General features: G+C 38.5%; 1 protein-coding gene across 1 annotated transcript in view; it reads right to left on the bottom strand.

Annotated features, from left to right (window-relative positions):
• Positions 1-6,072: 6,072 nt before the first annotated feature.
• The window catches only part of HSD17B11 (hydroxysteroid 17-beta dehydrogenase 11), a 33,562-nt gene continuing 27,667 nt past the window's right edge, over positions 6,073-11,967 (bottom strand). The window contains exons 6-7 of the mRNA XM_025998121.2: positions 11,334-11,450; positions 6,073-6,932 (exon numbers count right to left, since the gene is read on the bottom strand). Of these exons, the coding sequence (XP_025853906.1) occupies positions 6,842-6,932; positions 11,334-11,450 (208 nt within the window). The 3' untranslated portion in view covers positions 6,073-6,841. The remainder of the gene's footprint in view (positions 6,933-11,333; positions 11,451-11,967) is intronic.

Raw genomic sequence — 11,967 nt, 5'->3', positions numbered from 1 at the left:
TTACCTCTGTTTTCTGGCTACCCATTTCCTTGGGAGCATAGAAATCTCTTGACCCTTTACTCTCTACCGGTGCAAAGTGCTATGATGGTCCCAAATATAAGGAGCTATGTGAGCATCACTAGACCTGAAGATGGGGGGAGGGTGGGAGGTGAGACAAGCAGGGGTTAGCCACACAGTGAAGGGGATAAGGATGTTCCAGAAATAGAAAACCATGTGTAGAGGCACTGGGAGGTGAGAGATCATAGCACATTCAAAGGCTAGGAAGGTCCCTCTTGGATAAGAGAGTGTGGGTCAGAGAGAAGTTAGAGAACATATAAGAAGCTCAGTCACTCAGAGAGAGTCTCAGCATCAAGGAGAGTTAGTGAAAGATTTTGAGGAGGGGATTGTTATTAGATTTAGAAATGCTAAAAAAAAAAAGAGAGATTTAGAAATGCTTTAGGATAGAGAATGCATGGGAAGAAGGGCAAGAAGGATTCTTGGATGGCTGTTCAGTAACCCAGGCCAGGGGTGGTCATGGCCTGAATGAACACAGTGGCAAAGAGATATTTGAGAGAGGGGATAATAGAATCAATGGGCATTCTTTTAATAAATATATATCAAACCCTTTTTATGTCTTAGGGACTGTTCCAGGCATTGGGGATACAGCATTGAACAAAATACATAAGAACAAAGCTTCCTGGGAACCCTGGGTGGCTCAGCAGTTTGCCGCCTGCCTTTGGCCTAGGGCATGGTCCTGGAGTCCCAGGATCGAGTCCCACGTCGGGCTCCCAGCATGGAGCCTGCTTCTCCCTCTGCCTGTGTCTCTGCCTCTCTCTCTCTCTCTCTCTCTATGTATATCATAAATAAATAAATAAGTAAATCTTAAAAAAAACAAAGACAAAAAAAGCAAAGCTTCCTAACAGAAGCTTATGCTATACGGGCAATGTAGACACTAAAGATAAATAAGCAAAATATGTACTATGCTCCACAGTAGTAAGTATCAAGGTGAAAAATAGAGGACAGAAGGAGAAATGGAATCTTATAGGGCATAGCTGTGTAGGCAGGGTTGCAATTTTAGATATGGAGTAAGAAGTTCTGAAAAGACCTAGGGAAAAAGACTTAAAAGGGGAGATAGAGCTAGCCATGTAGCTGTCTGCAGAAGAGCATTTTGGAGAGGAAACAGTAATGTACAAAGGTTTTGAGATAGGAACATGTCTAGTGGGTTGAGGATCATCAAGAGGACTGATGTGCCTGGAGTGAATTGAAAGAGAATGAGGGTAGTGTAACAGTTTTATGGATCAAAATGACTAGGCTATAGTTTTCACCTATTCAGTGAAACTAATCTAAATATTGCTGTGAAGATATTTTGTGGTTAACATTGATAATAGTCTTTAAGACAAAAACTTTTTAAAGATTTTATTTATTTATTCATGAGAGACACACATGGAGAGAGGCAGAGACACAGGCAGAGGGAGGAGCAGGCTCCTCACAGGGATCCTGATGCGGGACTCGATCCCGGGACCCTGCGATCACGCTGAGCCGAAGGCAGATGCTCAACCACTAAGCCACCCAGGCGTCCCAAATAAGACAAAACTATTCTTAATGATGTGGATGGGCCTTATCCAATCAGTTGAAAGGCCTTGAAAACAAAACTGAGCTTCTCTGTACTATAGACTGAATATTTGTTTCCCCGCCCACAAAGTTCGTATGTTGAAACCTAACCCTCAAAGTAACGGTATGCGGAGGTGGGGCTTTGGGAGATGATTAGTTCATGAGGATGGAGCCCTCATGAATGGGATTAGTGTTCTTGTAACGGAGACCCCAGAGAGCTCCCTTCCCCCTCCTGCCATGTGCAGACACAGCAAGAAGACCGGCTGTTTGTCGGTGAACTGGGAGGCAGGCTTTCGCCAGACGCTACTACGTCCTGGGTGGCTTGATTTTGGAATTCCCAGCCTCTCGAACTGGGAGAAATAAATTTTGGTTGCTTAAGATCCACTTGATCTTTGGTATTGTGCTGTAACAGCCTGAACTGCCTAAGACACCCAGAGTCAGCAGCGATGCTGCCTCAAGGCCGAATCACCGATTCTGCCCCAGGGGTCCCAGCCTGTCAGCCGCCCCTACAGATTTCAGAGTTGCTAGCCTCCCACAACAACATGAGCCAACTCCTCAATTCCTTGAAATTGATCTGCCCTCGTATGTATGTATAGAAAATCTCCTACTGATTCTATTTCCCTCTAATATAAGTAATAAGGTAATAATCGGTAATAAGGTAAGAAGACTGGATTACATATGGCCTTCCAGGTCATGGTAAGGACTTTAGCTTTAAGTTTTAGGTGAGGCGCTATTGGGGGATTTTGTACTGAAGCATGACATCATCTCATATTTTAAAGGCTTATTCTGGGGCACCTGAGTGGCTCAGTCGGTTAAATATCTGACTCCTGATCTCAGCTCAGGTCTTAATCTCAGGGTCCTGAGTTCAAGCCCACATTGGGCTCCATGCTGGGCATAGAGCCTACTTAAAAGACAATTTTTAAAAAAAGGACTCACTCTGGCTGCTGTGCTGAGGGGAACAACAGGTGATGGTGGCTTGCATCGGGGTAGTGGCAGTGGGGGTGATAAGAGGTGATAGAATTCTGGATATATTTTCAAGGTAGAGCAAACAGAATTGCCTTTTTAATGAATGTGGGAGGAATCAAGGATGACACTAAGTTTTTTGGCCTGAGCAACGGGAATAACAGGGTTTTGAACAGGTTCAGGACAACATCAAAAGCTCAGTTTCATAAATATTAGGTTGAAATGCCTGCTGGTTATGCCAGCAGAGATACACCAAGAAGGTGGCTGCATATATGTATGCCATTCAGAGGAGAGATTCAGGCTGGAAATATAAATGTGGGAATGGTGACTAATATTGTACATGTGTGCCAGGGATTAGAGGATTTTGGTGAGCTGAGGGATGAGGGTGAGCAGAAGGAAGGAGGTAGGTGTAATTGTAAATTTTTAACTTGGACACTTGTTAGAAGTGCCATTCTCTGTTAGGGAACCCAGATGGCGTAGAGAAGATGCTAGGTTTTGCATCTATTGATTATGACATTTATGTAACTGCAACTGGAGATAATGTAGGAGATTACACAGTCTAGTTCAGCCCTTTTACGGATGAGGAAATGGAGGTTCCAGCACAACTAGCTTGAATTAGATTGCCCAGTGCTCTTTTTGCCATACGAGGCCACTTGTAATTGTAATTGTAATTTTGCCATACGAGGGAAGACTGTGAAAGTAAAAGGCACATCTCTCTCGTCTCAAGATTGTCTAGTCATCCCTAGACCAATTTATAAAAAAAAAAAAAGAGAAGAAAAGGAAAAAAAAGCGGTTAGGAGTCAGATTGGCTCTAAGGTCAAGTGGGAATTCCTATGTGTTTTGGAGAAGGATGTGATGTCCAGTGGAAATTAAGACTATCCCAGTATTTTCAGGTTCAGCATTTTAATTTCAGGAAACTTTAGACCGTTGTGATATTGGGTCAGTCCAGGCTAGACTTCTTTCAGGTAGACTACTTGGGCATTTGCATGTAGCACCTTATTCCACCTTAACCTAATTCCTTGATGGAAGAGCTTCAAACAGTCTTTCACTGGCTAATTATGGTTTATTGTTTGAATACTAAGGAAAGCTTGGGTAAAAGGAAGTAGAGGTGTTCAGGTGATGGTTCAACTCTCCAAGAGTGCCACTGAGGCTGTGGGATCAAGTGAGGTCAGCAAATGTGTGTTCCAACCCTCATCTTGACCTCTGAAGAGTTGTGTCATTTCAGATTTTGTTGAATCTCTTTGGGCTACCTCATCTATAAAATGGGAATAGTGATGTCCACCACACAGAATTCTTCAAGGTAGTAACTCTATCACCCAGCCTGGGAGAAGAAGCTCTGAATAATTGCTCCCTTTCCCCACAGCAAAATCCTTATTAGTTATTTACGCACTAGCCAAGTTGGTGTTGACGACACACTAAGGTCAATTTTAACCCTTTTCCTTGGCCTGATTCCTCACTCTTTCTAATCCTTATTTCCATTAAAAAGAACAATGAGGATGAAAAGTGTTTCTGAAGGCAAGCCTGGGAATATTCTCAAAGGGAATAGGGGAGGTCCCTGAGTCTTACTCATCCCATGGCAGGGCCCCCAGGATGACAGCAAATGCTCAGAAAGATTTTATGGTGTCTCCAGAGAGGGCTCGTTCTTTGCCTACCCCACAAAAGAGAGAGACATCTGTCATCAAGGTCCTAGTTTAGGACCACAGAGTACCATGAGGGTTGGCAACTAGAGAAGTCTTTCCTGTTTACTTGAGAACAATGTAAGCCTCTTTGGTTTTGGTGTGACTCTCAGAAGTAGCCCTATTGATGGCTAAGATGAATTTTCCCACTAAATTGTGGAGAAGTGGGTTGAGACAATTCATTCATTCAAGTAACAGTTAAAAGTTTTCAGACCTAGAGTCAGAGCAGTAATTGCCTGATGTTAGAATCATCTGATGTTAGAATCAGAACCAACTTTTATTTATTTCTTATTAAAGAGCAGAGAACAAAAGCCCAGAACCTCTACAGTGTTCATTAACCTTTCAGCAGACCTGGGGGCTCCAGCCCCTAAGTTCCTTCTGGGTTCTTGCTCCCTACGCGAATTTCAACAATGCCTTCAACCTCGCCTGCTACACAGAATTGCTGGAGGATTAAATGGCAAACCATGCCTCACATGTGTGTAACATTCCAAAAATGGACTGATTCCCATTCTGTCAGCACACTATCCAAGAAGTAGTACTTATTTCTCAGAATGGTTAATAAGTAGTACTTATTTCCCAGAGTCTATCCCAGTGTCAGTTTCAGACACATATGTTAAGAACTAAACATGCTTATTGTGTAAAGAAGGAAGTTATCAGTATATTTGGAGCCTCGGTTATCTTACTGAAGTGTTCACTGATGGTCTACTTCATTGTTCTACTTGGCAAGTTAGAACAGGTATAACTTAATGAAAAGAACAAACGCTACATGTATTTCAAAATGCCTTAGAAGCTGATGGTAAGAAACTCTCTCCACCTTCTAGTGTTATTTCCTGCTAACAGGACAGGGTGTAGGTAAATCTGTAAATCCCGTGGTTACTCACAGGTACTCCCGTAGAGTGCCACCACAATATGGCTAATGCAGGAGAAGAATCTAAGTTATGTTATTCAAATATAACAATGTTTTCAAAGGTAGGCGTTCTCAACTCAGATGTGGATTCAATGTAGAATGTAGTTTGACAGCACTTGTATTTGGATTCTCTTATCAGAAGAAGGATGTTGACAGGCAGGGAGAAATTTATTGTAGGAATACCTGCTGTGAAATTTTCTTATCTATTATAGAATTTACAGTATAACCTACCATGAACAGATTATCCTACGAGCCTTCTAATTTGCAGTGGCACTGATGTATTTATTTAATTTGTTGAATAAGTGTTTAGACTTAAATATTAAATAAATACGTTAAAAATTTTCAGATCTAGAGTTACAACAGTAATTGCCTGATGGCAGAGAACAAAAGCCCAGAACCTCTACAGTGTTCATTAACCTTTCAGCAGAGCTGGAGCTCCAGCCCTAAGGTCCTTCTGGGTTCCTGCTCCCTACAGGAATTTCAACAATGCCTTCAACCTAGCCTGCTACCCAGAATTGCTGGAGGTAAATAAATAAAGATTAAATGTTAAATATGTTTGTTTAGAAACAGAATTAAGATCTTTTACCATGAAGTTTGTGTACCTAGTGTGACTCATTTACTATATTTCACAATAGTTAGTGATTCTGATTTATATATTTTCTGAGTATGAACCTCTGATACAAGGACCAAAGTTCTTTACTTAGTATATATGTGTCTAATACAGTGTTAGAAATATTTTTCTTCAATAGAAATCCAGCAAGCCTGCTTATTTTTTTTCAATTCATAGGTCTGATCTTCTTATCTCGCTGAGCATTACTCACATCCGAGAAATTTCTGGATATTAAAAAAAAGATCTTTGATTACATAATCCATTTTCCCTTAATTTGAGCCAAGTTGAGCCAAGTTCCGTTCAAGATGAAAAGATGGAGACAAAAGTTTAAGTTTGATCTGTTTATTGTTGCCATTATGGGTACACTCTCCTAATTCTCTGCCTCAAATCCCAATGATGCTTTGTACCTGCAACACATGTCGATCTCAAGTTTCCTTGAGCTGAAATGTTTGGCTTTGGAATGTGAGGCATCTTTCAGGAAACAGTGGGAACTTGTGTGATGAAATGTTTGAGTGACATTTCTTACATCATAAGAAACTCATTGTGAAATGCCACTAGATACAGTCCTTCATTATATTTGGAGAGCCTGAAGATTTTGTTTTTATAGAGAATAGAAAAGGAAACGGGGATTATATAAAATTTAAGTGCAATTAGAAATAAAAATATATCTTGCACATTTATAGTACAAATTTTCCAGAGATTGCACAAGTCACAAAATCTTAGGAATTATAAAATTATTTGTAATTTTATAAATTATGTAATTTATAAGGTCTTTCCTAAGGTATTCCCCTCTTTGTATTATATAAAATTAGCTTTCAGCTAAAGGACAAGTGATAATAAATGAGGACTGTCAGGGCCTCCAAAAAAGATATTGAAGAAAGAAAGATAATTAGGGAAAGCAGAAGTCTAAATATTAAAGTTCTGATTAACATTAGATGAAATTGACTTAAACCTGGTAAATCAGTTCTATTTATAGCTAATGTGTGAAGAAGAATTTAAGTTATGTTACTTAAATATAATGATGTTTTGGAAAGCAGGTATTTTTCAAGATGTGTATTTACATTAACTAAATATAGAATGTGGTCCATGTAGGACTTATTCTCCTTTAGTTTTATACCCAATAACTGCATCAAACCTAATATCGATCTTTCGTTTTAAAAGTGCCAGGAAACGCTCAGGAAGGATCCTAAAAAAAGATACATGAAAATAATTAGGAAATAAATAGTAAGTGCATTTGTAAAATATCTTCTTTTAAAATACACTTATCATGTGTCATCATTTTTTTTTGCATTAGAAAAAGGACTTTTTAATTTATATTCTATGTATCAGGCAGCTCTATGTAATATATAAACCAAGTCCTGGAAGACAATCACGTAGCTTGGTGATGCAATGCGAGAAAGATAGAAGAGGCACATTATAGATGGAAACTATTTTGTTGGGCTTTCTTTCTTCCTTTATTTCTTTCATTTGAGAATAATGAAGTTTTTTGGATATTTCTTAAAAAAACAGACTTCAGCTTCATTGCCCTAGTCCCCATTTAATAATGAGTATTTGTAAAGTCTCCCCATGATAATGCTGTTTTCTCATCCACAGCAGGCTATGGAGAATGCCTGTAGGATGGAGCTTTCCATTCTATGGTCTATGGAGAGCCTCAGATGAATATGTGCAATAGCCTTGTCTAAAAACTGAAGACATGATTTGTCTCTTCTCTGCACCCTTTTCTAATGGATTTAAGTGCTGCTGTGACAGCTAATGTAAAAATTAGAAGGAAGATATTATGATATTATCAGCAACTTCTTGTCATCAGTCATTTCTCAATCAATAGAGATAATACATATCTATAACTTGTGTTTTGGGCATATCCTTTATCATGTATCATCTTAAACAAGATTTGTCTTAAGATTAGGAAATTTAACTCTGAGTCACTACTCTAAGTTCTTTCCAATTAAATCCATTTTGTTTTCAAAAGGAAAAGGAAGGAGGCTTAACCTCCTTTAGGGTAAGAGTGACTTGAAACATTTAGTTTACGAAATAGATACACTCCTGTGTTTCTCAGAAGAGCTAAGAGAGGAGGTGTCTAGAACTAAAGAGCTGAGATGCTAAAGGCTCTAAAAACAAGAAACATAACATTGGAAAGGGAGTGAGAATAGGAACTAATTTTATATTTTACAATCCAAAATATTATTAAAATGTTCCACTGAGAGACTGAAGAAACAGAATAGCTAAATGAAAATGCAGATAAAGAACTTTGTTTTGAGCACAATGCTGAGCAAGTTATTTAACTTTTGAGTTCAAACTCCTCACGTGAAAATGGAAAAATTAATACCTACTCCACAGTGTTCTTGTGAAGAATCAATGTGTTAACATAAAATGCTTTAAACATTTTATTTTGTACATGTGCTTGCTTCAGCAGCTCATATACATTTTATTTTGTACATGACGGACATGTAGTAGGCCTAATTTTTTTGTCCCTACCCTATATAGGCATAGCTCAGAGATACTGCAGGTTTGGTTCCAAACTACTGCAATAAAGCAATTATTACAATAAAGTGAGTCAAATAAATTTGTTGGCTTCCCAGTGCATATAAAAATTATGTTTACACTATACTGTAGTCTATTAAGTGTGCAATAGCATTATGGCTAAAAATATTTATAGACCTTAATTAAAAAATACTTTCTTGATAAAACATCCTAACCATTATCTGAGCTTTCAGAAAGTTGTAATCACCAATCACAGATCACCATAACAAATAAAACCATGAAAAACTGTGAAATAGAGCAAGAATTATCAAAATGTGACAGAGCCATAAAGTCCAAAAATGGTGTTGGAAAAATGACACTGATAGAGTTGCTTGATACAGGGTTACCACAAAACTCCAATTTGTAAAAAACATAGTATCTAGAGAGTACAATGAAATGAAGGGCAACAGAATGAGATATGCCTGTACTTAAGAATATTATGGAATTCGTCATGTTCCAATGAGTCTGAGAGACTTTAAACAGAATATGTAAGTCAGTATAACTATAGTGGACCCTTGCACAACACACATATATCTTTTGACTCTCCAAAAACTTAACTACTAAAAGCCTACTGTTGATCAGAAGCCTTACTGATAACCTAAACAGTCGACACATATTTTGTTATATATATTATATACTATATTCTTGCAAAGTAAACTAGAGATAAGAAAATGTTATCATGATAATCATAAGGAAGAGAAAATACACCTACAGTACTGTACTGTATCCAAAAAAATCCACATAGAAGTGGATCCCTGTAGTTCAAAGCCATGTTGTTCAGGGTCAACAGCATATAGGGATATCTGACCTATGACATTAAAATAAAGCTTGCCAATTGAGCAACAAACATTCACAGTCTGAGAAAAATCAGGGCAATGCTAATAAAAGTGTTAGTTATAATAATTATAATAGTTGTATATACACTTACTGAGTATAGTATCCTGAATACTTTAAGTGCATCATTTTATTCATTCCTCACAGTCCTATAATGTCTTACTGTCTCCATGTAACAGATGAAGACACTAAGTTTCAAAGAAGTCAAACAGGTCATCCTGTGTTCATGTGGTGAGCAAGTCACAAACACAGCTTCATCTAACTCCAAAGCACAAACTTTGAGTCTCTATGCTAAAGGTCTAGAAAATGGAATTAATTTATTATTATTATTATTTTTAAAGAACCACCTTTTTTTTTTTTAGATTTTATTTATTTATTTATTCATGAGAGACAGAGACTGAGGCAGAGACAGGCTGAGGGAGAAGAAGGCTCCCCACGAGGAGCCTGTTGCTGGACTCGATCCCAGGACCCGAGGATCATGCCCTGAGCCCAAGGCAGTCATTCAACCTCTGAGCTACCCAGGCATCCCTAGAATCAATTTATTAAACCAACATTTTGGTGCCACCATGTGTCCATCAACTCTTCGAAGTACAGGGGTTACAGACAGTCATGAAAAGAGACAAACTTCCTTCCCTCATAGGCTTACATTCTAAAGGACTGTAATCACTGAGTGCTTACTTATGAAATGTAATAAGAATAATGGTAAACACTTCATAGGTTTTAACTTGGTCATTCAGCCAGGAGATTCTTGAGTTTTCTCAAGGTTTAGGTTTATTACCTAAACTTCTAAGCTGTGTTCAACCACAGTTCCTTGCAGAAGGGGCTAAAAAGCCTGATATATGTCAGGTATGCTTTTGATTTCTTGCAATTTTTTCAGTCTGTAGGCCAGTAATTCTCAAAGTATAATCTTGAACCAACTGCCTGAGGCAGTTGCCTGTCAAAATACAGTTGTCTGGGTCCCAACCAAAATATCCTGTATTAAAACCTCTAGAGGAACCTGGGTGGTTCAGTGGTTGAGTGTCTGCCTTCGGCTCAGGGCATGACCCCAGGGTCTTGGGATGAAGTTTGGCATCGGGCTCCCCTGAGGGAGCCTGCTTCTCATTTTGCCTGTCTCTTCCACTCTCTCTGTGTCTCTCATGAATAAATAAATAAAATCTTAAAAACAAAAAAACCTCTAGAGGTGAGATCCAATAATTAATTTTTAAAAATTATCTTCCCAAGCGATCCTGATGCCTCACCATGCTGGAGGCCTGACTGTAGGAACAGAGAACAAGAAGCTGGCTGACTGGCTTCCTTGCTTCCTTCCCTCTTTTAACCTAAGCTATCTCTTCACATTCCCTTCATTACTTGGACTAGCCTCACTGCCACACAGTGTTCCCATGTGAGTAATGAGGCAATGTGTTAGGTGGAAGGTGGTTAAACCAAGTGGTTTCCAATCTTGGCTGTACATCAGAATCACTGGGAAAGTTGTATCTCTCAGATCAGCCCACACTCCAGACCAATCACATCAATCTTGGGGAGTAGGTTCTAGGCCTTAGTATTTTGAAAACTGCTAAGTGAATTCCAATGTGACCAAAGCTGAGAGCTAGTGCTCTAAAGAAATGCTTCTTAAATTTGAATATGCATTCAAATCACCCTTGGGTCCTATAAGAATGAAAAGTCTGGTTCAGGACATCAAGAGAATTTGTATTTCTAACAAAGTCCCAGGTGATGCTGATGTTGCTGATCCATGGAAGTAGTAAGGCTCAAGGATCTCTAAAATTATTGAATTCTAAAAGCTTATTTGAGCATTCTTATGTTTCAGTATGCTTTTGCACAAAATACGAGCTCAGTGATTATCTGTTGTATTTTTAGATGAATATCTAAAACCTTATGGTCTCCTCCAACCTTATGGTTCTATGACTTCACTATGTAATAATGCTTAAAAACTACCCTTCTTTATAGTCATCTTCTATGAGACAAGACTTCCAGAAATATACACATTTCTTTTTCTAAAAAAAAGAAATTTAAACACTTGTGGAAATTACTCAGCTCGTTTATCCAATTGCTATACAAACCCTGCTTCAAGGATTAACAAATGTGGTTTTAAAAATTGATGGATCATTGAAGCCTATCCTTTTTGTCTCTTAATTCATTAAATTGTGCTTTATCAAATGTCTGGTTTTAAATCTGAGTAAAAGCATTAATACATAAATCTTTATTTATAATGCTGATAAATGTAACTTTCACTTACTTTTCCACCACTGTTAATAAGCATATAGAAGATGGAATAAAAATCATTTTCTGCTCAGTCAGGATCCCATTCATCAGCTTGTCTACCACTTCCTCAGGTTCCAGGATGGGCCCCAAACTGAAATCAGAAGCAGTCTTCAGCAACAAAACATTTCACTGAAGCTTCTGCTTTAATTAGGTGCTAAACAAATAAGTTAAATTACCATAGGAATCATAACATAACAAACTTGTAGCATCTGGCCCATTATAAGTGCTCAAAAATAGCTACTGTTTTAGCATGAATATTAACAACCACTTATTTAGTGCTTATCATGTACTGTGCACTGTGCTAAACACTCTACATAGGTCATCTCACTGAAGTTTTCCAACAACCTGCAATGGAGATCCTATAGTACCTATTTTGTCTTGCAAATGAGAATTATAGAAGTAGCCAGGATTCAAAAATAATTGAGCTAAATTAGGACTGATAAATTCACTTTTATATCTTTAGAAGTTTTGGGCACCTGGGTGGCTCATTTGGTTAAGTGTCTACCCTCAGCTCAGGTCATGATACCAGGGTCCTGGGATCTAGCCCCACATGGGGCTCCCTACTCAGCAGGGAGTCTGCTTCCCCTTCTCCCTCTGCCCCTCCCCAC

The sequence above is a fragment of the Vulpes vulpes genome, chromosome 4 (assembly GCF_048418805.1).
Source record: "Vulpes vulpes isolate BD-2025 chromosome 4, VulVul3, whole genome shotgun sequence".
NCBI classification, from domain to species: Eukaryota; Metazoa; Chordata; class Mammalia; order Carnivora; family Canidae; genus Vulpes; species Vulpes vulpes.
The sequence above is the reverse complement of the archived record's forward strand: the minus strand, read 5'-3'. Positions and strand labels throughout refer to the sequence as shown.